Source organism: Myodes glareolus, chromosome 16, assembly GCF_982192425.1.
Source record: "Myodes glareolus chromosome 16, mMyoGla1.1, whole genome shotgun sequence".
NCBI classification, from domain to species: domain Eukaryota; kingdom Metazoa; phylum Chordata; class Mammalia; order Rodentia; family Cricetidae; genus Myodes; species Myodes glareolus.
In genome coordinates, this window is record NC_142041.1 from 6611883 (window position 1) to 6638842 (window position 26960).

Below are 26960 nucleotides of genomic sequence, written 5' to 3' on the forward strand. Positions count from 1 at the left end.
TCTTTCTCCCAGCATTCTGTTCTGTCTACATACCACCTATGTTTTGACCTATCAGGCCAAGCAGTTTCTTTATTAACCAACGAAAGTAACACATAGACAGATAACCCTCCTCCATCAGGCAGGGAAGAACAGAACTAGGCAGGAAAAGCTAGGCTAAATGCTGGGAGAAAGATGGCGGAGTCAGAGAGAAGCCATGGAGCTGCCAGAGACAGACACTGGTCGGAACTTTAGCCAGTAAGCCACAGCCACATGGCAATACACAGATTAATAGAAATGGGTTAAATTAATATGTAAGAGTTAGCCAATAAGAAGCTAGAGCTAATAGGTCAAGCAGTGATTTAAGTAACAGTTTCTGTGTGGTTATTTCAGGTCTAAGCTAGTCGGGTGACTGGGAACCAATAAGCAGCCCTCCTCCAACACCCATAGGCTCAGATATTTGAATACCTGGTCCCCAGTCAGTGGAACTATTTGGGAAAGATTAGTAGGTATGACCTAGGTGGGAGGTGTGTCACTGGGAGTAGGTTTTGAGGTTTCAAAAGCCAGCACTATTGCTTTTTCTCTGTGCCTGTGGTTGTAGATCAAGAAGTAAATTCTCATGGTGCATAACTTTAATCCCAGTATTCCAGCACTTGGGAGGCAGAAGCAGGTGGATCTCTGTGAGTTCGAGGCCAGACTGGACTACAAAGAGAGTTCCAAGGCAATCAAAGCTATACAGAGAAACCCTGTCTTATGGGGCAGCGGAGAGTTCTCAGCTACCGCTGCTGCCAAGCTCCCTGCCATGATGGTCAATTAAATGTCCTTTTTTTTTTTTTTCTTTTTTCAGTTCTATTCCTCTAGAGAACCCTGACTAATACAGTCATGGTGTTTCATCATAGCACTGGGAAAGTAACTAAGACAGTCTAAAAACAAGACCAACTACAACTCCAGATACATAAATTTATCAACAATGTTTGGAATAAGTTAATAACTAAAAGGCATGTTTAAATGCAATTTGATTTTACTATTCTATTTCCTTTTAAAACAACGAAGTTTTTCTAAGATACATCAAGAGACTGGAATAAACTTTTCTAATTTTTCTCAATACTATTTCCACTAACATGGGTAGGGGAGATAGATATCAGAAACACCGCGTAATAGGTAGGTAGGTAATAGATAGATAGATAGACAGACAGACAGACAGATAATGTATCTATAATTGATAGCAGCCAGTATGTCGCTGCAACTTTTTATGCATTAAAATTGTTTCCAATCTATAATATTCTTACAATAAAATAGCATTAGCTTTAGTGCCTGTTCAAAACACAAAAACAAAACTTAAAAGTAAAAACATAAAACATAAAGAGATACAATTTTCCAAATAAGTTATTTGTTCTTAATAGTATCAAAAGTGCAAACATTCCCCTTCCTCTCATGCTGTCTCCCAGGTGCAGCGCTGTTCCTAACAGACAACAGCAGAGTGGGCACTGACCTGCTGCCTGTTTCCCAGGGCGATGCCAGACGTGGACAGGGACTGCACCTCATCGCCACCCTCTTCTCATTCAGCCATTGGCTTGTCTATTTATTCTGTGTGCTCAGGGCCTCCTGTGCACTATAGGAGTATTCTAACCACTGGGCAATGCCCCAACCTGGCAGCGCTTGTCTTCTGGGACAAGGTCTCAGCCCCAGCTGGTTTTACCTGCTCATGCTCCTCCTGATCCTCCTGCCGCTGCTTCCTGAGGGCTGCGGTGACAGGAATGTGACACCACATCTGGCTCCTTGCAACAATATTTAAGAGTCTACCTAATTTTTCTCCCTCATCTCTAGGGATCAGAACCAAGGGGCTCACACACGCTAGGCAAATGCCTTCTCACTGAACTCCAGCCCCAATATGGAATTCCACTTTGAAAACAGAGGCTGAGTGCTTGCTTCCAATCCCCAGCCCAACAAAGCAAATGGGTTGGACCAGGAAAACACACGATAGTGGCTCAAATGAATTGGCACTACGTAAAAGGCTGGCTTCACTGCAGCTTTATAAAACACTAGACAACCATGACCAATCATATACATAGTTACCAAAATCATTTGATTAACCCAGAAATTCAACTTGTGGTAAAAGGAAGTGTTAAAAATATGCTTAAACAATTATGTATGTATAACTATAATCATGTTAACATAACTTATAGAAAAAGAAATCCACTTATCCATAATTAAGCACTAGATGAATGTAAACTCATACACACAACCAAAAGCAGTCTTCACAAACTCTAAAATTCTGAGTCTTCGCTGTCATTTCTCCATCCAGACTTCTCTTCTCCTCTGGGCATCTACACTCTCTCCTCTGTATGGTATTGGAATGCTTTTCCTTTAATCCCACCTTATCCTTGTGAGCAGTCTGCATCTCCCGATTCCCAGCTTACACCCCCATGATAAGTCCAGACACTTATGTAGCAGTAAAAGCTGTCCCGGTATTTCCCTGGACGCCAACTCCAACAAGAAGTTTATACAAACTAATCGAAAAATATAAATCCAAGATGCTCCAAAACCTAAAATTTTGAGTCAATATTAGTACCACAAATAAAATATTTCACACCTGGTCTAATGTAGCAGGACACAGTCACAATACAGGTAGACCAAAAATATTACATTAAACTATTATTTTGGGCATGTAAGCTGGCTCAGCAGTTAAAGCCACTTGTCACCAAACCTAATGACCTGTTTGATCCCCAGGACCCACATGGTGTGCAAAAGGGAAGAACCAGCTCACACAGGTTGTCCTGTGGCCTCCTCTGGCATATTACATACACACTCACACATTCACACGGCATAACAAGTGTAAAATCACGACACGACTTTCAAATTGTTTTCTTTGGGCCTATATAAAGGCCTATTTAAGGTACACATAAAACGAATCATTGGGCTAGCAAGATGACTCAGTAGGTCAAGGCACTTGCCAAGACACCTGATGACCAAGAAGCCCAACTTCAATTCCTGGAATCCACACATGTTGAAGAAGGAGAGAGCCAACTCCCACAAGTTGTCCTCTGACTTTTATATGTGCATGCCCAGACACATCGACACACACTCATAAATAAATAAGTGTAAATAGATTTTTAAGAAGTATGAACAAATTTCATAAGACTAGCAAAACACGTGTTATGACATTAACACTGATTACCTCTGCATGCTATAAAAACAATGTTTATTCTGACGGTTTCCTTTTTTTGTTTGTCTTGCTTCTTTGAGACAGGGTTTCTCTGGAGCTTTGGAGCCTGTCCTAGAACTCACTCTGTAGGTCAGGTTAGCCTCAAATTCACAGAGATCCGCCTGTTTCTGCCTCCCTAGAGCTGGGATTAAAGGCGTGTGCCACCTCGGCCTGGCTAGGTTTTTTTAATAATTTATTTAAATTTATTTATGCACACTGGTGTGAAGGTGTCAGATCCCCTGTAACTGGAGTTAGACAGTTGTGAGCTGCCATGTGGGTGCTGGGAACTGAACCTGGGTCTTCTGGAAAAGTAGCCAGTGTTCTTAACCACTGAGCCATCTCCCCAGCCCCATGAGTTCTTTTCTGTGCACTTCAAATTTCCCACAACAAAGATGTGACCTTTAAAATAAACTACCACTGGTTGAATGTGCCACCGATTTTCAGACATACTATTTTATGTATTCAAGAAAAAAATCAGTCCATCGTTGCTTTGACAGCTGGACCTTTCTCCGATTTCATCCATGTTAAATTTGAATACAGTAACTACTTGATACAAGCTGTTACTGGTTTAAAAGATGTGGGTGGAGCTCCTGCTCTGTGGTTGCTTCTAATGCAACCATCTCTACTAGCACAATCTTAAAGCAAATTATGAAGCTGATGGTTTGCCAATCTAACGTGTTGATGTGTGGCAAAGGACACTACAGAAATCAGTTCACTGCCTTGTTTTCTGAGACACGGGCTCTCTGTTTCCCAGGCTGGCTCTGAACTTGATCTCTTTCCCTGCCTCCTGCCAAGCTCTAGCTGGTTTGTAAATGAGTTTTGCTGAGACCTTTTTCACAGGCCCTAGGAATAAAGCTACTTGGCCACTGAAATGCTATGATGTATGAGGCATGTGGCTTGCACCTGCTTCAGTTCTTCCAGGGGAAAGAGCAAGACCGGACTAACACCTGGACCACAGCATGTGGCCTTAATTAGTGGACACTGTAGTGCAATACTTAAAAACAAACACATCTTTGAAGGTGAATGCCTGAATACAAATGTAGAACGGCCTTCCCAGCACATGATTCTGCAGTTAACTTCAATCTGTTTCCTCACGTGCCTTAATCACACTTAAAACACACGACTATGAGATTAAATACCTCAAGAATTTAGAATAAAACGACTGATGGTAAGTTCTCAACACCTTCTGTAATATTACTACCTATAATTACTGCTGTCTGTTTAGTCCACAAAGTCCTGCCAGAGTAGGGACCACCAAGGTCCCACTACAGGAGAGACAGAAGGATGTGCTTCTGTCTGCAGGATCATAACCAGAATCTGCGCCTTCCTCTGGACTTCACTGAGGGTGTGTGCAAACTCTAGGATGCAGGAAAATGAATTAAAACCCACCAGCTAGCAGCATACCTGCCTTGCTGTTTCAGCTTTTCGGCTTCTAGCTACATTAGGTAGTAAGATTTCCACTTTATACTGTAAATTCCCCTTAAACTTTGGGACTCCAGTCCACCCGCCTACAAAATCTTCCATAATTATTTTTGGGGGGAAGAGGGGAGGACTAGAAAGAACCAGAGGGTAAATAAAATTGCCTAAGTTGGGCGCTGGGTGATTCTATATCCTCAGACTGTCACCTGCCTAGACGGGCCTTCCCGGGCCCAGGGAGGCCTCTGGAGACAGGGGCACCGGCTCTAGCCTCAGGGAAAGGGGCACCGACCGGCCTCCGGGGACAGCGCACCGGTGACCGGCCTCCCCGCGGGGCCCGCCCTCCGCACCAGGCCAGGCAGCGCGGAAGCTCCCGCCTTGCCCTCAGGACCGGCGCCATCCTGCATCAGGCCCGCGCGCGCCTCCCCGGCCCCCGCGGCTGACACCTACCGCCACAGCTACGGAAACCGCGAGCGCCGCAGCGGGTCACGACGCCCTCCGCCGACCGGCTCGAGTCTCCCGCCCTCGCACAGCCAATCGCCGGCCGGGCACCGAGCATGCGCACCATCGCGCAGCGGCGCTCCGCCCCCTGCCTCTGATTGGACGTCTTTTTCGGTGCAGCGCCGCTCAGGCGCCTTTACACTTCCTTTTACTTGCGTGCCGGTTTGATTCCGGTTGGCCACTAGATCTAAAACATACTAGTTTGGCTCCAGTTCCCAGTCTAAAGAGTCTAACTGAGGCGAAAAACAGTACGATTTATGTAGACAAAAATCAGCAATTTATGATTTGGATCATAGAAATGTGTGCACCGCTAAGGTATACGGAATCCTATTACTCATTCAAATGACATTGATTAGATGCAGCCCCTAAGATGTTTACAAACCCTTTTAAGCCGAGAAGTGTGAAAATAAATGCGTGATTACTGGATTCTCATAAAGGGGCGAAAGGCTCCTTTGGACTTGAAAACGCACTGAAGCATTGTAAGCAAGGACGCGATTTCATTCAAATGCTACAGGGAAATGGTCTGTCAGCTCTAAGAAATCTAGAATTAGAATTAGCCAGGCAGTGGTAGACCACGCCTTTATCACAGCACTGGGAAGGCAGAGGCAGGCAGAGCTCTGTGAGTTCGAGGCCAGCCTGGTCTACAAGGGCTAGTTCCAGGACAGCCAGGGCTACACAGAGAAACCCTGTGGGGGCGGGGGGGGGGGGGAGAAAAAAGAAAGAAAGAAGGAAGGGGAAGGGAGAGAGGGAGGAAGGAAGAGAGGGAGGGAAGGAAATCTGAAATTAGACACGCCTAAAAAGAGAAAGTGGTCAAAGGTCATTCGCTGAATTTTATCAAACAGATTAACAAAAATTAAAAAGCTTTAAAAATAAAAGGTTTAATGAATTTGTGAACTAATGAGAACACGCGCGCGGTGCTAGCAGAAATATAAACAGGTGTGTTCATTTACGGAGTAGCTTGACAGCATCTAATTAAAAAGGAAAAGTGTGCTTTAAAGGTTTTAGTCCTGCAGATCTTTCCAAGTCTAAGGAGACACTTCATAAACTGAATCTAGTTTTTTCCGGCAACTCCAGGAGCCAGGGTTATAAAGTTGGAGTATGGGGCCTGCTACAGTAAGACCCGTTCCTAAACCACACCACCCCTCTTTCTGAGGAACACAAAAGAAGGGCGATGGCCTGGGCAGTGCCTGCAGCCTGTCTTTAACATCTTCTGTACCGAGCCAGTCTCTACTCACCTAAACTTCACCCCGGCTCTGCTGCAGCTTCCACCCTTTTCCCTAGCACGCTTGCTTCTTGACCGTCTCCGAATGCCTCTCAATGTGAGAGGTGTTTTGAGCAGGCTTTCTGCTTTGTCCCCTGGTATAAATAGTGTTTTGTGATAACTTAGCCTGCTATACAGACAGCACATCACTGAAGGAGAGTGACAGCTGTTTTCTCACATCAAGACCAGCCTCAGAATCTCTGAGGAACTGCTCAAACACAGGTTTAATTCGGTAGCTCTGAACCACTGCTAATGTGTTCCCAGAAACGCTGACACTGCTGATCCCGACCACACTTAGAAACGACTCTACAAGGCTACTCTCAGGACTCGGAGAGACCAGAGATACCTCTGGCAGGGAGGGGGGCTGGTGGAGGGGGCGGGGGACGGGCCACACAGACAGGTGCTAAAAACCTGGAAGTGTGAATGAGCTTTAAGGCGGTGATAAGCAGTGGCTACACAGGAAGCTGGAGAACACCAAAGGTGGCCCTCAAGACAGCTGCAAAGTGGCACGGCAGGAGGAGCTTACTAGGCAAAGGTGGCGCCCATGTCACCAAAGGGTCTTGCAGACTGGACAGGCAAAACGATTCCTGTTTCTTGTTGGTTCAGGTGCAAGCAGGGCCCTGGCAATCTGCGGTGTTCTCTTGAATCTTCAGCATGTTTCTCTGGTCTCTGCATTTTGGATTTCTCCATATTGTATTTTTATTTTTGATGTCTGATCTTTGGGAGATTAAATGAAGATTTAAGGAAACAATGGGGTCTTACATGATATAAAATTGATCTTAGCGTGTTGCTAAAAATTCTCAATGACAGACTTACAGTAGAATGTGTAAGGCCCCTGCTTCACTCCCCTTCTTTGACAAAAAAAAAAAAATTACCCTCTTACACTGATGTCCAACACACTGTAATATCCTGATCGAGTGACAAGCACAAGCTTTTCTGACGGAGTCAGCCCTCTCCATCCAGTAGACTTACCATGCCGTGATGCTGCTTCAGAACACCAAGTGCCCCAAGTTCTCAGTCGATGTTTATCTGATGCTTCCTCTAAATGCAGCAAAAATCACTGTTGTGCTTAATTAAAAAGACAGAGGAACACTGGTGTCACAAGCTAAATATTTTATTTATTTTTAGTTTTTCGAGACAGGGTTTCCCTGTAGCTTTGAGAACAAGCTAGCTTGATTCTGTGTTAAAACACATGTAATGTTTTGTTGGTTCGGAGAGATTTGTTTATGTGCACTTACGTCGGTTTCTGTGTGTGTGCTTAAGCTAAAGTGCAAATGACCTTGGAGGAAGGTCTTACTCCTTCCCAGTTATAGACCTGCAACACTTGGGGAATCTCACCCAAACCATAAACGTCCTTACAGTGCAAACATGCCTGAACTCCCTCGTGAGCTGTAGTCCTACCCAGCACTCCTCAGGAACCGTGCCTGTGATGGCTATCCTTGATTGTCAGCGTGACTGTATTTGAATGAAGCCCACCTGTGATCTGGATCTGAGTTCCAGGACAACCAGGGCTACACAGATAAACCTGCCTTGAAAAGCAAATAAAATAAATTAAATAATAATAATAATGGAAGGAAGAACAGATAGAAGGAAGGAACCTTCTAAACAATGTATCTTTAGAAGCCATCTACATTATATATGACTATTCATAAGATATTTAGTGTGATTCTCTCTTGAGAAGCCCACACGCACAGTCACTTATGTACCTAGCACCCACTGTTTCTATTAAAGCCTTGCTTAAATCTATGTTTACATTTGCTTAATAAACTCAAACTTTGCTTCACACTGGCAAAGTCAAGGATCCCAGCCTCGCCCGAGTAGAGGTCTCTGATGAGAGCTCTGGCTGCTGCAGATGACAGGGTGAAGCTATTGTCTCTGTCCCACTACGGTGCCTCCCTTTCCAGAAGCTGTCAGAAAACCGTGTCCATCCTTCCATACGGTCCTCTCATGATGATGGCCCAGGATGCAACTGAGGACAGAAAAAATCCAAATGTCTGCAAGGGAAATATGTAGTGATATTTTATTTGTACTTTAATCAACAAAGCTTGTCTGAAGACCAGAGTGCAAAGCTAAGTCACCAGAGGGCAAGCAGTGGTGGCACACATCTTTAATCCCAGGATATGGGTGACAGAGGCAAACGGATAGTCTGTGAGTTCAAGGCTACCCTGGGCTACACAAGATTGATCCAGAAACAGATCCAGGTGGTAGTGGCTCATACCTTTAATCCAAATGTTTGGGAGTCACATATCTTTAATGCAGCACTAGAAAGGTGGAGACAGGAGCGATATGGCTGGGCGGAGAGAAGAACATAAAGGGGAAGAGACAGGAATTCACCGGAGCAGAGTCTGAGGTTTGGTGGAGACCATGCAGTCTAGGCAGTCTGAGCACTGAAGAGTTAAGTCTCTCTGGTGGCGGACAGCTCTGCTCCTCTGACCTTTAACCCCTATATCTGCCTCTGGGTTTATATTATTTGTGTTACAGCACTAATTTATGGGAAACATATTTTCTCCATCACTAGTTGAGCTTATCCCACAATGCTGTCAGATTTGAGGAACAAAGAAAACTGAAGTCCAAGCTGATGACAGAACACTTGCTGAAGTTCTGAGTCTTTCCCCACAGGCAGCAAGGTCTAACATCTAACAACTTCAGAAGTAACTATCTTTCTATGTATTTCCTTTTTCTGGTGTGCACTTACCTATGAAGTAACTATCTTTCTATGTATTTCCTTTTTCTGGTGTGCACTTACCTATGAAGTAACTATCTTTCTATGTATTTCCTTTTTCTGGTGTGCACTTGCCCATGTGCACATCACACGTCTGTGAAGAGTCACAAGCAAAAATGAACAAGTGATATGACACTGCTCTCTCCCCCACTTCTCTTTTTTTGGTTTTATTTGTTAGTTTTTTGAGACAAGGTTTGTCTGTAGCTTTGGGGCCTGTCCTGGAACTAGCTCTTGTAGACCAGGCTGGCCTCGAACTCAGAGATCTGCCTGCCTCTGCCTCCTGAGTGCTGGGATTAAAGGCATGCGCCACCACCACCCGGCTCCCCACTTCTATGACAGCACCATCTCCCCACTTCCCTCCCATGACAGTGCCGTCTCCCCACTCTCTTCCACGACAGTGCTTTGCTTTCTCCCCACTTCTCCTTTTCTGTTCTGTTTTCTTTGGGATGGAGCCCTAGCCCAGGCTCATTCTGAAGCCCTAGTGCAGGGGGAGGATGACCTGGAGTCTGAGAATCCCACCCCCACTTCCCAAGTGCTGCAACTATGCTTTCTCTTTTTTGCCTTGTTCAACCCATAAGTCTCTGTATCCTGTGTCAAGCTTTACGTTTTGAAGGGACATACTATTTGGCTTTTAGAAAAGTCAATTTAAACCAGGTATGATGGCATACATGTATAACCCCAACACTCAAGAGGTTAAGGCAGAAGGATTACCATGAGTGAAAGGACAGCCTGGGCTACATAGCAAGACTCTGTCTCAAAAACATAAATAAATAATATAAATTAAAATATTCTTGTTAAAATGGCATATAGTCACAAAAATTGTACACGCTACAAGGTAATATAGATGCTTTTATTCATGTATATACTGTATATTCAGTTTAAACACATTGACCTCTTTAAATACTTACGGTTTTTCAGGGTGAAAACGTCCCAAATTCCTCCTTCTGTCTTCCCGAGATGCTCTGTGCACAACTCTCTCTGCAGCCGCTCTATTACACGCCTCATGCTAAAACTTCTTTAAGATTCCTTAGTGGAAACGAGAGCTTCTAAACACAGTTTATTCTTCATCTCATTAGGGTCCACTTCATCTGAAAAGCTACAGGTGCAAAAATTAGATATAAGGGTTTTTTTTTTCTTTCTTTTTGTTTTTTGGAGAGTTTTTCTGTGTAGTCTTGGCTGCCCTGGAACTCACTCTGTAGATCATGCTGGCCTCAAACTCAGAGATCTCCCTCCCTCTGCCTCCCGAGTGCTGGTATTAAAGGCGTGCGCCACCACCATCCGGCACTGTACACAACTTTAAAGTTATGATAGTCTACAGTTTCGAGTACAAAGCAAACCATTTAATGAGTTCTCAACCCCTTTCTACTTCACACTTTCCTATTTTTATTTTTTTAGAAAATGTGGCCGAGGACTGTTAAGCGAAAGGCAGAACGGCAGGCCGGCTGTGGCCTGACACATCATTACCCTCCAGGAAAGATGCTAATAGAGGACGGGCCTCACCATCAGGACCTCTAGTGGAGGGGAGCAGGAGGAGCATGACAGGGGCTGCAGCAGTGTTCCAGAAACAACAAAACAGGGCCACGGAAGGAAAAGAGCTCTCACTGAGAACCTGGAGAGCTTCCTTAAGAATAGTTTAAGGGGCTGGAGAGATGGCTCAGCGGTTAAGAGCATTGCTTGCTTTTCCAAAGGTCCTGAGTTCAATTCCCAGCAACCATATGGTGGCTCACAACCATCTGTAATGAGATCTGGTGCCCTCTCTGGCCTGCAGGCACACATATAGGCAGATATTGTATGCATGATAAATGAATAAATAATTTTAAAAAATATGATGAACTTCAGTTCACTTTAAAAAAAAAAAAGAATAGTTTAAGAGAGAGCCATCATAGATGGGATGGTATAATGAGGGAAATCCCAAGAAGAAAGTCTTCGGAGAAAATCCCCCAAACAAAGGAGGATATCCGGTGTGGGGGAGTGTCTTACACCACCTGACTTAGTTTGGGACAGCCTACGTTGACAGTGGAGGAGCCACAAAGACAATAAACTGGAGGCTGTAGACCCTCCGCGCAAACCACTAGGAAGAGCGCTGGGGGTGAGACGTGGGGCATCTGATCCTTCAGGCTGTGGCTGGGCCCTATGCTGACCAGCTTCTTAAAGGAGCAACAAAACAAGCAATTTAACATCCATTTTCAACAGAGTTGTACTAAGTTGCCCAGGCAAGACTGGAACTTGTAATCGTTCAGCCTCAGTCATCTGGCTCTAGGCATTCAAAATACATCATACATTTCCACTGATGACTGTGCTATAGAAAACCAGAGCTAATTCCTATTGGCAATGTGAGTCAACTTGTTAACACCACTATCATAGGTCAACATTTCTGCTGGCCGGGGAGTCGGCCATCTCTCCTTTCCTGCGTGGTCTCTGTACCGCCCCAGCTGTCTCCTAGCTACCACATCCAATTCTGAGCTGCTAGGTTTATGTTACCGTAAACACCTGTGGTGTGTGCTTTCTGAGTCATACTTCTTCTTACACACATCATTAGCTGTCTTATATGCCAGGATGTGCATTTCTTTAAAAGCTTCAGATAATTTTGTTTACATCACAAAGGAAGTTAACGAATCACAACACCAGGACTAGCACATAGCGCTCCTTGATTACTAATTTTCTTAGATTTCCACCAAAATCAGTTTCAGGAAAAAAGTTACTAATAGCTTTTGATAGTTTCACATGCTTCTGGAGTTCTTCAGATGCCATAGTTAGCCAGGAAATAGCAACCGTATCATCCTGGAGTCTTCAGCCATCTAATCGCATAGAGCAACTTCAAGCAGCTGCGTAAGGGGGCGATCAGGTTGCTTTACTTCAAAGCAATCCGACAGAACTCGCGAAGACAGAACTCGCGAAGCCTTTTCTAGCAAGAGCCATCAGAGCAAACCTCGTTCCCCAACTCTGGTTCTTTTTCAAGATCTACTACCTTGAGAACAATTTTTAAAAACTAGGTTTTCATTTTGATTTGGTTTTGCTGCTGTTCTTGGGTATGTGTGTGTTTGTGCGCACGTGTGTGTGGTGTTTGTAATCCCAGCACTTGGAAGGCAGGATTCCAAGTTAGAGGTGAGCCAGCCTGCAAAGCAAGATGGTGTCTGAGGGGGAGTAACGCAAAACAAAATGCCCACACATTTCACTTTTATTTTGCTTTAAAATGAAAACTATGCAAAACTTAATTTTAAAACCCCAAAATGTACGACACACTAACAATAATCAAGTTGTCAAACTTACATTTCGCAGACTGAGAAGACAGCTCGGTTGGTAGTGCATGAGGGACTGAGTTTGGACCTCTATCACCCACAGAAAGGCAGGCAGGCATGGGAACACACACGTGGAATCCTGGTGCTAGGGAGTGGAGACACTAAGATCCCTGGGGCTCACCGGCCAGTCGGTCTTGCCAAGTCAGCGAGCTACAAGTTCAGTAAGAGATTCTATGTCAAAAAATTAGGAGGGGGCCAGAGAGACAGCTCAGAAGATAAAGGTGACTGCCATCAACCCAGACAACTGAGTTCAATCCCTGAGATCCACGTGGTAGAGAGAATCGGCTCCCAAACACACTGTTCTCTGACCTACACACACACACACACACACACACACACACACACACACTACATGAACACATATAAAATAAATATAGTTTAATGTCGATTTTTTTGTTTTTCAGTAAGGAGAGGGCAGGAGGGCTGGCTCCATGGTTGAGAATGCTTGCTGCTCTAAATTATAGAGGACATGAGTTTGGTTTCCAGGACCAACACAGTAGATCACGACTGCCTGTATGACCAACTCCAGAAGGATCCATGACCTCTGACCTTCTTGGACACCTGCAATTGAGTGCACAATACCCACACATACACATATATTTTTTTATTAGATGTCTAAGGAAATGGTTACAACCACAAATCTTATTTACCATAAAAGAAGAAAAAAATTTTTTCTTCTTTTTTTAGCTTTGTTTTGTTCTTTTTCCAGACAGGGTTTCTCTGTGTAGTCCTGGCTGACCTGGAACTCACTCTATAGACCAAGCTGACCTGAAACTCACTCTGTCGACCAGACTGACCTTGAACTCACAGAGATCGGCCTGCCTCATCCTCTCAAGTGCTGGGATGAAAGAAGCACACCACACCACCTGGCAAAACGTTTTAATTCTAAGAAACAGATCATAAGTTGCTTCAGTCCTCCCACAGATCAATGGAAGCTCAAGAGCTGTTTAGCCAGGAACACCCTACAGAGACTAACACCTGCTTTGCCCTGGTGCTGAGGCCAATGTCAACTATTCCCTGGTTCCCCATTGGTCCTCCATTCACTTGATACATCACAGCCTCTGCTATACTCGTCTGTGTCATTTCTCTAAATTAGGGGGTTATTTCCCCTTTAACATCTTGCTCATTATTATTTAAAGTTTTTTTTTTTATTTGATACAGGGTCCCACTATGTCATCCTACCTGGCCTGAAACTAACTGTATAGATCAGACTGGCCTCAAACACACTGATCTACCTCTGCCTTTTCAACACAGGATTGAATTAATTCTTTTTGGTTTTTGTTTGAGACATGGTCTCACTGTACCTCTAGTTAGCCTGGAACTCAGAGATCTGCCTGCCTCTGCCTCCCAAGTGCTATGATTAAAAATGTATACCACCACACCTACTTCTAAATTTATAAAACTAAAAATTGGCACATATTTTTCACCTTAGCCTTCATTTAAAGTAGTTCCCAAAAAAGTTGTTACTTAGTCTAACATTATAAAAGTGTGACATTAAGAATCCCTCCCATTTTATCTATTTAGATATTTTGAAAGTAGCTGCTGTAAAGCACCCACAATACAATTAGATTGGAACATATTGGTTGGGTTATTTAAGAGTTCTAGGTCATTTCGTACTCATACACTTAGAACTGAAAGACTCCAACTCGGCTTTAGCTACAGTTATGTCGTTTTGCAAAGGTTCACGACAAACAAGCTCAGTTCAGGGAAAGGTCCCCGGAATGCTGAGCAAAGCAGGATACCTGAGTTCAGAACGAGGGCAGCCTTATCGGGCTGCAGGACAGGAGATTTATGATCAGACTTCTGGCCTGGATGGGAACAAAAACTTCAAAGACAACCATCTGTGCTTTAAGATAGGGTCGGGTCAGCTATCTGGTTTCTTTGATCCAGGCCAAGGACCATGGGACCTGCCCTCAAATTCACCCCTCGCCTTATTCAAACTGGCCAATGAGATCCCTGTAATCACGCATCTGCTTCTGTACCTTGCTTCTGCCTACCCCAAACCCTATATAAGCTACCCCCAAATGCAGCCCGGGGTGCTCAGTTCTCCATGTGACTGCAGCACCCACAAGCCTGTAAACAATAAAAATTGCCTCTTGTTCTTGCATCCAGTGGCTCTTGGACCTGGTTCTTGGGCACGGGTCTCCACGTGTTAAAGACACCCTTTGAGAAGCTCTTTCAGAACTTAATTATTGTTTTTTTTTTAAAGTTTTTTACTTTTTTAATTTTATTTATTTATCATGTATACAGTGTTCTGTCTGCATGCCAGAAGAGGGAACCTGATCGAAGTACAGACGCTTGTGAGACACCATATGGTTGCTGGAAGGACCTCTGGAAGAGCAGGCATTGCTCTTAACCTCTGAGCCATCTCTCCAGTCCCCCAATATTGTTCTTTTTAAGGACACCATTTACACGATCACTGCCTTTACTGTCTTGTACTTTTCCTGAGGGTAGAAGATAACCCTGCTGTAGGGCTGGCGAGAAGTTCAGTGGCTCCAGGGAAGCCTGATCACCAGAGCCCACATAAGAAAGGGAGAGTGTGAGCACTAGGAAGTTGTCTTCTGACCAACACAGACATGTACGACAGACATGCTTCCTCTTCCCATACCACACAGACACACAATAATAATAACTACATAAAGTATAAAAAGGACAATACCTTGCTTTACTATTAAGGGCTGAACTAAGGCACATGGACTACGGGCCATGACCAGGTGTGTTCTAGCTCTTGGTCTCCTTCTGTAGTTTTTCCCAAGCTGTTGTAAAAAGTAATAAAACTAACCTGACTAAACTTCCTACTGCTTGAAATTCACTGATTACTACCAGCAACATTTTTTGCCTATGTTTTTGAGACAGGGTTTCTCTATGTAGCCCTGGCTGTCCTGGAACTAACTCTTGTAGACCAGGCTGGCTTCGAACTCACAGAGATCCACCTGCCTCTGCCTCCCAATTGCTGGGATTAAAGGCGTGCATCACCACCGCACGGCTTGCCTGGCTAATTGCTAACACCCTCTGTCTATGACTGATGGAAGAGGGCCTCACCTACCTACATGCTGTGGAAAAGTCAACGGAACCCAGTTACACCAAAGGCCTGACCTTGGACTTCCAAGAACTGTGAGATTTCTATTATTTAAGCCACCCAGTCTATCGTATTTTATTACAGCAGTCTGAGCAAACTAATAGCTTGGGTTGCTCCCGACTATTATTTAAGATTTTCCTCACCTTGCACTTCAGCATCAGAATCTTTACACTGGAACTTTTCATGTCCGTGCACAAATGTGGATGCACGTGCGCACACGCGCGCACGTGCGCGCGCGCACACACACACACACACACACTGCTAGTGATTAATCACACATGTCAGACAAGCATTTCTACTACTAAGTTAAACCCTCACCTCTAAAGCTGAGCTTTTCAAGGCTCTTTTTCCTAATAAACAAATATTAAATCCAGTCACAAGTACTCTCCCAAACACAAAATGTGAGGATGCAATGAGACTCATACACTTATTTTTGTTTAAGAGAACTCTGTATTTTATGCCATTTGTATAGGCTCAATGAATTAAGACATACCTTGGGGGAAATATGGCTCCTTTGTCAAAGTTATAAGTTTTATTTCTGAATATAAAGTAGATGCTTCTGATTCTCAAAATAACCATATTCGGATACGCCAAGTTTTAGGCTGTCAATCACTAATAAAATAGCAACAGTTGGCGCAAAGCTGCAGCAACTTCTGTACATCTCTGTAACACACAGAAGTGCTTCTCTTCTGCTGCTACAGCCATGACTTCTAAACTGTGGGGGCACCTCGGGAAAAGAGCATGGGTGCTACACAACGTCTGAACTTTCCGGAAACCGCAGCATCTGCTGGATGCCACACAGACTACTGACCTGAGGTAGTTCACATTTTCAGCACGGGGCGCCAGCAGAGTGAGTTTCCGGAGCAGCGCACACTTGTAGCAAACATTCGGGGTTCACACAGCACTGCGGGAGAAACCTGGGGAAAGACTGCTGGGCGGATGCTGGGACCTAACTGTTTAATAAACACAAGTATTACATCTGCTTTTGACTGGAACACTGTGAAATTACTACTGACACACTAAAAGGTGTCACAGGCTAAGAAAGTTTGGGAATATCTGTAGTATAAGCAAGAAAAATACAAAACAAGTCATTTCTGCTCTTTCTATCTAGAAATCTTCTAAATAAATACCATATAAAAATGGGAAAAATATATACAAACATACATACAAAGTTTGGATTTTTATTGAAATCTCATTAAGTATCAAACAAAATCTGCTTTCTTCAGATAAAAATATTCTCTCAGATGTCTTCAGGCACAGCTGCTAAGTCTAAATTGGTCCTGCAGTGTCTTTTTTTTTTGTCCTCATGAAATGTCCATTTCCTTGGAGTGTTCCCAAGTCTATCGAGTAAAAGACCGCACATGACGGCCTCGCCCACTGCCTCCACTGACAAACTTCCCTCTGGAGCCTCCACTGCCGCTGTTGGTACTAGCCCAGGAAGGTCCGAGCCCCCCGCGGCCTCTGGAAGCTCTATCCCGAGGACTCGGGCGGTAGCCTAGAGAGGAAGAAGACCACGTTTAGTTCAACATCCTTCCTTTCCTGTGGTATAAGCACTTACGACTTTTAAATAGGTGAGCTGAATTATATCCCAATAGGACTTATTTCAGAGCTGAAATAGTTCAGTGGCTAAGAACATTTGCTGCTCTTTCAGAGGACTGTGTTTCATGCCTTCTCAGCACCTGTCAGGTAACTCAAGATCCAGGGAATCCAGTGCCTTCTGCCCTCTTAGGAACCCACCTACCCCAACACACACGTGTGCACATACACATGCTAGAGAGATTTTCATTGGTATGAATCTTGGTTTATTGATAGAAATTTAAGGTCAATCTTGCTATATATTTATTTCTGCTCTTAAGGTATTGTGTTTGTGCAGCTCATTTAAAAATGTAATGTATAATTAAGAAATATACGTAAATAGAGAATCATCTATAATAGTCAAGCTTATAGTCGTGATAGTTAGATTTTCTAGATATATAGAGATATATTTCAGTTAGATAGGTATTCTTCAAATCTTTCAGAGACCTTCAAAATATGGCATTTAAAATGTTTTAAGAAGTTAGGACCTTTTATGACAATGAGACACATGTGCTCCTGGCAGCACCAATCTACTTCAAGAGGATGATGGGCATTGAAAAGGCTCCTTATTGAGTTTGTTAGCCATTTGGGCAAGAAACTGCTCTTGCCTGGACTGACTGATGCTATGCTGTATAAACTGGACATGCAGGACCCACAGAAAAATGACTGCTGAACTTGCCTAAAGGTGAGACTGTCCTTTGGGGTTCCTGCTTCATGAAAGAACAAAAAGAGTCTGCTAGACATTCTGCAGGACACAGAAGAAAGTGACTAGTAGACTGCCAATATTGGCAGAACTGTCTTTGAAATTTCCTGCTTCATGGAAAGGTCTGCCAGATACTATGGGCCTTTAGGGTGAAGATGGGTGCTCACAATATTACAAAAGACCTTTGGGTGACTGTCCAGGTAACAAGATGTCTCTGTCAATTCTAGTTTTGGAAGTTGCTTACAAGCACTTCCTGTTTACTTAGGTAATATTATATCCTTCTGGAGTCTTTGATGGAGTTGAAAAATAGTGTAATTTTTGCTTGTTTTGTTAGATGTAATTTTACTATGTTAAAGTTAAAACCTTCCATTTTATTTAGACAGAAAGAGGGAGATGATGTGGGAAGTCCTTCTGTACATGTGTTGCTTTTATTGGTTAATGAATAAAGAAGCTGCCTTGGCCTGTGATAGGGCAGAGTAGAGCTGGGCAGGGAAAACTATACTGAATGCTGGGAGAAAGAAGGTAGAGTCGCAAGAAGCCTCCAGGGACAGATGTGCTGGGACCTTGCCAGTAAGCCACAGCCATGTGGATACATGGAGTAATAGAAATGGGTTAACCTAAGATACAAGAGCTAGCTAGCAATACACTTAAGTGATTGGCCAAGCAGTGACTTAAATAATACAGCTTCTCTGTGATTATTTTTGGTCTAAGGGGCTTGAAATGAACAAGAGGCCTCCCCCAACACACAACACTTATACCCACATCTACACACACTCTTATACAATACACTTTTATACAATACTCCCCCCCACACATACACTTATAATCTTTTTAAAAATAACTCACTTTTAGAATGCTCATTTAAAACCAAAGCTACTTCTGACAAGAATCCTAAACTTGAGGTAGTAATGTAGAAAAAGGTTCTATGCTTATAAAACTGCACACTGAACAATGCCTACCACATGACGCTACCTGTGCTATCAACACAGTACCTACCGCATGATGCTAACTTTGCTATTAATACTTTGCAGTTAAAAACACCATAACAACTGGTTTGTTTTTTAAATATAACTTATCATCATGAGACATTACTTATACTAACAGTTAAGCTTCATTCCCAGATATAAATCTAACTCTAAAATAAGTCAACAAACTAAAATAGTCTCTCCCAATACAAAAGTGAATGACCTTTATAAGCTGAGAGATCTCAGCAAGAACAAGTAGGGAAGAACATGTACCTGCAGAACTAAGTGGCCGTAAAGGTGGAAGAGGACCCCTGTTAAAATTGCTCTGGCCGCCGCGACTTTCATTATAATTTCCTCGAGGAGTATTCTGAGCACTCCAACTAGAGCCTCTGGTTCCTTCCCGACGACTGTAGTTCCCTAAACACAAGCAATGTAATCAAAACCAGTTTCATACTTGGATTCTTTCCCTTGCTTGGGGAATTCTGAGAAAGGGTCTTGCCATGTCACAGCCCAAACCAGCCTCAAACCTGCAGTTTTCCTGCCTTCCATCTCTCAAGTGCGGAGGGTACAGGTTGCTCAGCATCACACACTACCATCCAACTGAATTAATGAAAATTTCACAGGTTTTTCCTTCCTTCCTTTGTGTGTGTGTGTGGGGGGGGGGAAGGGTTCTAGATAGAGTTTCTCTGTAACAGTTCTGACTATCCTGGAACTCACTTTGTAGACCAGGCTGGCCTCGGACTCAGAGATCTGCCCACCTCTATGGCATCCCAAGTGCTGGGACTAAAAGCATGCGCCACCACTGCCCAGCTCAAAGGCTTTTCCTCATCTTCAAACGCTATGAAACAAGCCGAGAGTCTGCACGCTGAAGAGCATCTCACAGTGGCTAAGAGCAGGTCAGTCCAGCCCAGGCTGTCAAACAGTAAGTAGTTCTGCCACTTATATTCTCTTCTGCAAAGTGGGGACCAACAGAAATACACCTTGGGTTGATACAAGGGTACCAGGTGAAGTTCTGAAAACAGTTCCTGATGTCCTATGTTTGCTACTAATGCAAACTGATTCCTCTCATTCATACCCTCCTAACTCAGAAGATATGAAAACACGCCATAGTTCACCAGTAAAGAATATGGCTGGGTTGTGGTGGCACATGCCTGTCATCCCAACACTTGTGAGGTAAAGAAGACAGACTTCCTTGACTACACAGTGAATGTGAAGCCAGCCTCCACACATACAATCCATGGAGGATACATGAGACCCTGCCTCAAAGTGCTAAAGAGAGGAGAGAAGGGAGAGTGAGAGAGCAGAGAGAAAGGGAGCAGAAGGGGGGGGGAAGAGAGGGAGAAGAGAAGAAACTGGTCTCTGAAGCCAGTGTAGCAACATATGCTTGTGTTTCCAATACTTGCTCAAAAAAGAGGTTCACAAGTTTGGGATGAATCTTGCTAAATAGCAACACTTTATATAAAAACAAAACAGTAACAAAAAAGGAGTAACAGCTCTAAGTATAATCAGTTTCTAAACTCAAGACTATTTAAAATAAACCAAATACAACATTAAAGAAAACATAGGGCTAGAGAGATGGCTCAGCAGGTAAAAGCACTTCAGGCTCAATCACAAGGACCAGACTTCAAGTACCAGCACCCATGTTAGGCAGCTCATAAATGCCTGTAACTCTAGTTCCGAGGGAGCCAATGCCCGCCTAGTCTGGACGCATATACACATTAGTATATATGTATACTAATACATGTATACACACACAGTGCACGGTCAGCACTGGAAAGAGAAAGGCTGCAGGACTATGAGTTCCAGGCTAGCTTGAACTACATAGCAACACCTGTCTCAGAAAAAGAATGTAGAGATCCAATGAGACAGCTCAGAGGGGAAAAGGGCTGACTACAAAGGCATGAGTAACTAACTGAGTCTGGATCCCTAACACACATGTAATATTGGGCAAGCATAGGAGGCCACTTGTAATGCCAGCACTAAAGAGGCAATGACAGGAGACTCACAGGCCATGCTGGCAGACCAGCTGACTCAGCAAGCCCCAGAGTCAAGTGAAAGATTCAGTGTCAATATATAAGGTGGAGACCATTGAAGAAAGACAACCAATATCAACGCCTAGCATCTACATATACCCTTACCCTCCTCCACACACGTCCCCACACATAGCACACATTCAGGGAACACAGAAAAGACAAGAAACTAGGTAAGAAAAGCAAGAAATGAACTATACAGAGAATCTTAAGAAAATGTTAAGAGGGATAACTGTAAAAATGATACATGTGTATTACTCAGGAAGAATATATGAAATATTCATTTAAGGGCTAGAGAGATAGCTCAGGGTTAAACGCACTGACTGCTCTTCTAGAGGACAGGGTTCAATTCCCAGCACCTGCATGGTGGTTAGCAACCGTGTAACTCCAGTTGCAAAGGAAAATACCCTCTTCTGGTCTTGTTGGGCAACAGGCACACGTGTGATGTATAGAAACACGTTTAAGTAAGCAAAACACCCTGAAATAAAATATAATAAAATTGTTTTCAAGGGTACACTGTGAGACACTGTCTCAAAAGAAAAAAAAATCCAATCTAAAAAGGAAACTAGTAAAAAGAAAACAAAAGGAAAAAAAAAGTCAGGTGTAGGTGGCGCACACCTTTAACCCCAGCACTCAGGAGGCAGAGGCTGGCGGATTTCTGTGAGTTCAAGGTCAGCCAGGTCTACCAGGGCTACACAAGTCAGAGAAACCCTGTCTCAAGGCGGGGGGGGGGGGGGGGGGGGGGGGGGGGAAGAAGGAAGAAATAAAGAAAAGAAAAAAAATCCCCAAAACTAAAAGTACAACATATCACAGGGAAGTGGTTTTATTTTAGACCCCATGCAATAGTACTCTGCATACTGACGGGAAGAGTGTCCCCTGAACCTCTCCTATCTGGGTCACGTGTCTACTACTCCATCACTGCAGACCTCCACGAGACATACACAGGCAGTTACCTTTCGAGGCAGGCGGTGTGAAAAACCTGTTCTGACTGTGAAATGCGCCCCGTCCCCCGCGATTGCCTGAAAATCCACCACGAGAAGAAATCTTCTGTGACACTTTGAGTGGCCGTTTCGGTTGAGGAATTCCATCCTGAGGGACCACTTCTTTACTTTCAGCCGCAACAAAGTCATCCACATGCATAGACGGTGGCCTGCTTGTGTTCTGCTTTCTCTGACGAAAAATATCATGGGGTCGGATGCCCTGTCCAAATCCACCCCGGCCCCGGCCTCGTGGTGGTGGCACAATGTGAGCTCGTTTGGCAGGCTCGATGTATTCAGATTTTCCACTGTTAAGACAAAATGAGAAAACTTTTCAGATTTCCAGTGAAAATGTTATGATCCATCTTTACAATACTAAAAGTGGAATTTCATTGTTTCCTGCTTCCACTTACAGGAACTGTTCCAGTAATATTACTTTCTGTGATAATATAACAAACTATCAAGTATGCTTGTTTGTTAATAAGACTAACAATATTTTTTTAACAATCCAGTCAGTCTGCTTCTTGCTCAAAGGAAGAACAGTACAATGAGACCTCATGATAGCTCAGTGTGATCAGGAGTTACAATGCTCTGGATTCAAACCCCAGCAACAAGAGAACATAAATGCACCAGTCACCCTGAGAAATTACTCACTTTAAAAGCTTGTATTACAATTATGCCAACTAAGGTGGCGCACGCCTTTAATCCCAGCACTCAGGAGACAGAGGCAGGCGGATCTCTGTGAGTTTAAGGCCAGCCTGGGCTACAGAGTAAGTTCCAGGACAATCAGAGCTACACAGAGAAAAAAGGGGAAAAAAGGGGGGGGGACGACAAATACGTGTCTATCTTAAAATAAGGTCTTCTATGGAATAAACATTACCTTGAAGTTATGAACGTCTCATGTTTATGCTTTCCAAGTTTAAATCCCTTAGTAGTCTTGGTTCTTCCTGGAGATGACGGTTCTGACAAAAATGAACGCTCTAATTCCGAGTGCAAATCAAAATCACTACAGCACTTTTCAGAGAGCTCAATCAGGTCAACCTTCACCTGCCGTCAAAAACAAAAAATTAAATACATTAAATTTAAGCTTGTGCAGCTTCCATTACAAAAACTGCCATTACCAACCAATTCTATTTCACTCTCATGGTAAATTGGTTATAAATCTACTTCTCTATGTTTTCAGAAAGTAGCATCATTGGTATTAACAAAAAAGAAAGCCCTAGGAATTCAACTAATTATTTTTACAGCATTCCTCCTCAAAGCTGCAGGTCTGTAAATCTAGAAGACTGTGTTCGACCTTGAACTCAGGATTACTCTAAATAAATCAACACTAGAATACCTAACTAACATTTCCAATCACTATGGAAATAACTCACTGGGCCACCTAATGCGCTACCCACATCTGTTGGGAAAGGGTTACTTGCTGCAGACTCCCAAAAGCTTGATGCACCTCATAATATTCAAACCTAGGCTTAATGTCAGAGAAACAGGAATTAAAGCTGCTTACAAGATGTACAGTGATCACTGGGAAACAGCATGGTCCACTTTAAGGTAAAAATGGAAAGCTTAGCCGGGAGGTGGTGGTGCAGGCCTTCAATCCCAACACTTAGGAGGCAGAGGCAGGCGGATATCTGTGAGTTCAGAGCTAGTTACAGACAGCCAGGGCTGTTACACAGAGAAACGCTGTCTTGAAAAAACGGGGGGGGGGGGGGGGGTAGTTTAGCTGGCGGTGGTGGTGTACACTTTAATCTCTGCTCAGAAGGCAGAGACAGGTGGATCTCAAGGCCAGTTCCAGAATGTATGTAAATAAACACACACACACACACACACACACACACACACACACACACACACACACACACACTGCAGCTCAGTCTGGCCTGGAAAGGACCACGTGGTCTTCAAGTCTGTGCAATTCTCCAGACTCAGTCACCTTAGTGCTGGAGTTTCAGGTGTGAACCACCACTCCCAGATGAAAAAGATTCTCACACAAATATTCTAAAATTATATTGCCTAATATAGAAATTCAGGCCTCAATTACATGTGAGGTTTGGCTTTCTTTTAAAGGTTATTTATTTACATTAGATGTTGAGTGCTTTGCCTGAATGTATGTGAATGCCTAGCCCACAGAGATCAGAAGGGGCATCAGACCCCCAGAACTGAAGTTACAGGTAACTCTGAGGGACTATGGAGGTGCTAGAACTAAAGGCGATTCCTCCACAAGAGCAGCAAGTACTCTGAACTCTTGAGCATCCTCTCCAGCTCCCATATGTGAGTATTTAAATAAGAATTAGAACTCAATCATAATAAAATTCAGTGCTTTTTGTTAAGAGACAGGTTCTTAACATGTGGAGCCCAGGCATGCTTGGAGCTCACTGTGTAGACAGACTGGCCTTGTGCTCACAGATGCTCTGACTCTGCCTTTCCTAGGACTGAGATCACAGGTGTAAGACACCACGCCTCACTAAAAGTCAATGTTTCAATCACATTACCTAAATTTTAATGTTCCAACAGTCATACAAAGCTACTGGCTACAATACCAAAGCCAGAAAAGCAAAGAATATTTCTACCCCTAAACAGAGTTTACTGGACAGCACAGTTCTAATGAATTAATTAAAAAATTCAGGCCAAAAATAAATTCTTTAATGTAATTTTAGCTATGTGCATTTTTTTCCTTATAGAAAAAGCAGCTCTCAATACACTAAACGTTATCTTAAATCCAAATTATTTCATTCTTTCGGGCCCATTGCTAATATATTTTGAACAAAGAAATACCCAAGTAGATTTCTGGCTGGAGAGATGGCTCAGAGGTTAAGAGCACTGATTGCTCTTCCAGAGTTCCTGAGTTCAATCCCAGCAACCACATAGTGGCTCACAACGATTTATAATGAGATCTGATGCTCTCTTCTGGCCTGCAGGGATACATGAAATCAGAACACTATATACATAATAAATAAATCTTTAAAAAAAATAACTCTCAGCTTTAAAAGAAAAAAATCAATATACAAGTTCAGTAAGCTATGGATAAAATTCTACAGAAATACCCCTCTTAGAAGCATCAAACAGTCGGTCTTTACCATCCTGAACCTTCAGCACTAGCTTACAAACATCCATTACACTAATACCATAACACACTCTACGAGTTCCCAGGGAAGAACGAACAGCACTGTGTCGGGTGTGTGACTCTGTGCCCAGCAGCATAGAGACCACGGGCTTCAGAGGATGTGTGCAGAACAGAACGTCTTACCTCATCACAGTCTCAAAATACAAATCACTACTAGACTGAAGCAAAACCAACAGAATAAACGTAATGAGTTCTAGATTTCGGTAAGAATGGGACTACCATAAAGATAACGCAGACTGGCCTCCTATAGGCTTTAGAGCATATTATATAAACTACTGGAATGCTGCCAACACACAAAGCAACGAACAGAACATCTTCCAAAACTCTGTAATCAAATCCTCCATACCAAATCTAGATCAGCATCGATTTCTTCAGCCTGAAATGGAGTAAACCACATAGATTTCAACTGATCATCCATGACATCAGCTAGCACATATGCAGTCCTAGAATATAAAAAAAGGATGTGAATAAAAGCATAATCCCAAAACAAAATATTTTAGCTTTACCTAAGAAAAATCTATAGAAGACATAACTAAAATGATTACTCTCCAGATGACTAATAAGATTAGCCTTTAATCCATCCAAAACCTATTCAAGAATAAGATATCCTTAAAAACCAAAGCTTCAAAATAATCCCATGGTGTGTGTGTGGGGGGGGGGGCAATGAAATGATTTACACATCAGCGCCTAGTCCGTTGGTCAGAGAGGCGTCCTCCAGTAGCTGACAAGAGCAGGTAGAGATCACACACATTAGACACAGAGAGAGCCCAGGTTGGAGGTCTCTATCCAGTCCCACCCCTGGGAACTCAGGGAATCCCGCAGAAGAGGAGGAAGAGTAATTGTGGGAGCCAGATGAGTCCAAGGGCACCATGAGGACATGGCCGAAGGAATGAACTAGGCAGAGCTCATAGGGGCTCACAGAGAATGAAGCAGAAATCACGGAGGAGGCTGCATGTGTCTGTGCTAGGACCTCTACATGTACGTACGCTATGGTCGCTAGCTTGGTATGGGTGGGGGGAGGACCTCCTGAAAGTGGGAGTGGGGATGGGTGGGGGAGGACCTCCTGAAAGTAGGAGTGGGGATGACTCTTTTGCCTGTTCTTGGGACCCTTTTCCTCCTACTGGGTTGCCTCGCCAGTCTTGATGTGAAGGGTTTATGCCCAGTCTTATTTTATCTTCTTGTGCTGTGTTCAGCTGATATCCCTGAGAGGCCTGCTTTTTTTTGGGGGGGGGGTGAGTCTGGGGGAGAGGGGAGGTTGGGGGAGGGAAACTGGGAGGAATGGAGGGAGGGGAAGCTTCAGTCAAGATATACTGTGTGGAGAATAATAAAACTAAAAAAAAAAAAAGAAGAAAAGAAAAAAAAAAGTCCCACTGTAATATAGGTTTGGGGATTTCAATAAACCAAATAGCCTGACTTTAATTTCCAAAAGTGCAGGCTGATAGTTTTAATAGACACTGCTAATATTTAGACTTTCTATATAGAGACTATGTCACACTGGATGCTCCCAAAGTGAAGAGGTGGACGCCTTCCGCTGAGTATAGTGGTTTTGTGGCTGTCATCCCAGTAGTCAGAAGGCTGAGGCAGGATAATCGCAAATCTAAACCAGCCTAAGCTATAGGAGATCCTGCTTCCAAACGAACAACCACAAAAAAGAAGTTCTACATTCTCTGAGCTCGGGGTCAGTCAACCTTGTTCTGCCAGCCTGTTTTTACACAGTCTGTGTATGTCCGGCATAGCATGCATATTTTTCTTTCTTAAAAAGCAAACAAATAACAACAAAAACTATCAAATATGCAAGAGGCTGTAGGTAGGTACAAACACTGGAATACTTGCTATCTCACTCTTTACAAAAAGTTTGCTGCCTCAACCAAGATTCCTGCAGCCATTATTTAAAACATCTAAACCTCAAATCCCTACTGACTGACCTGTTGTTGAAAAGATTCTGCAGAGATTCTGGAGCTGACAGTACGGGCTCTATATCCTGGTCACTGAGAGGCAAAGGGTCACCAGATGACTCCAGCATCTGCTTCAGTCCAACTACACTGTCCAGCAAAGAGTCCAGACTGTCGTCATCTTTGGAATGCTCCTGGACACAGAGACAAGAATGAGACGATGCCAGCAAATAAA

At 43.5% G+C, this 26960-nt stretch overlaps 2 protein-coding genes and 1 long non-coding RNA gene across 5 annotated transcripts in view; all 3 read right to left on the reverse strand.

Annotated features, from left to right (window-relative positions):
• Rad54b (RAD54 homolog B) overlaps positions 1-5135 on the reverse strand; it is an 80999-nt gene extending 75864 nt beyond the window's left edge. For 2 of the 3 annotated variants that reach the window (XM_048419978.3, XM_085677008.2), the window contains exon 1: positions 5048-5135. The gene's annotated coding sequence lies outside the window, so the exon portion shown is untranslated. Of the gene's footprint in view, positions 1-1468; positions 1607-5047 lie in introns of those variants that run through there. The other variant, XM_085677005.2, reaches the window with a different exon arrangement.
• Positions 5136-7457: 2322 nt separating this feature from the next.
• LOC148119524 (uncharacterized) lies at positions 7458-15585 on the reverse strand. The gene is made up of 3 exons (XR_015735076.1): positions 12352-15585; positions 9990-10177; positions 7458-8328 (listed from the first exon to the last, which is right to left on the reverse strand). It is a non-coding gene; the product is annotated as an uncharacterized LOC148119524 (long non-coding RNA).
• Positions 15586-16620: 1035 nt separating this feature from the next.
• The window catches only part of Virma (vir like m6A methyltransferase associated), a 62350-nt gene continuing 52010 nt past the window's right edge, over positions 16621-26960 (reverse strand). The window contains exons 19-24 of the mRNA XM_048419976.3: positions 26759-26919; positions 25180-25276; positions 22590-22756; positions 21686-22017; positions 18976-19119; positions 16621-16954 (exon numbers count right to left, since the gene is read on the reverse strand). Of these exons, the coding sequence (XP_048275933.3) occupies positions 16800-16954; positions 18976-19119; positions 21686-22017; positions 22590-22756; positions 25180-25276; positions 26759-26919 (1056 nt within the window). The 3' untranslated portion in view covers positions 16621-16799. The remainder of the gene's footprint in view (positions 16955-18975; positions 19120-21685; positions 22018-22589; positions 22757-25179; positions 25277-26758; positions 26920-26960) is intronic.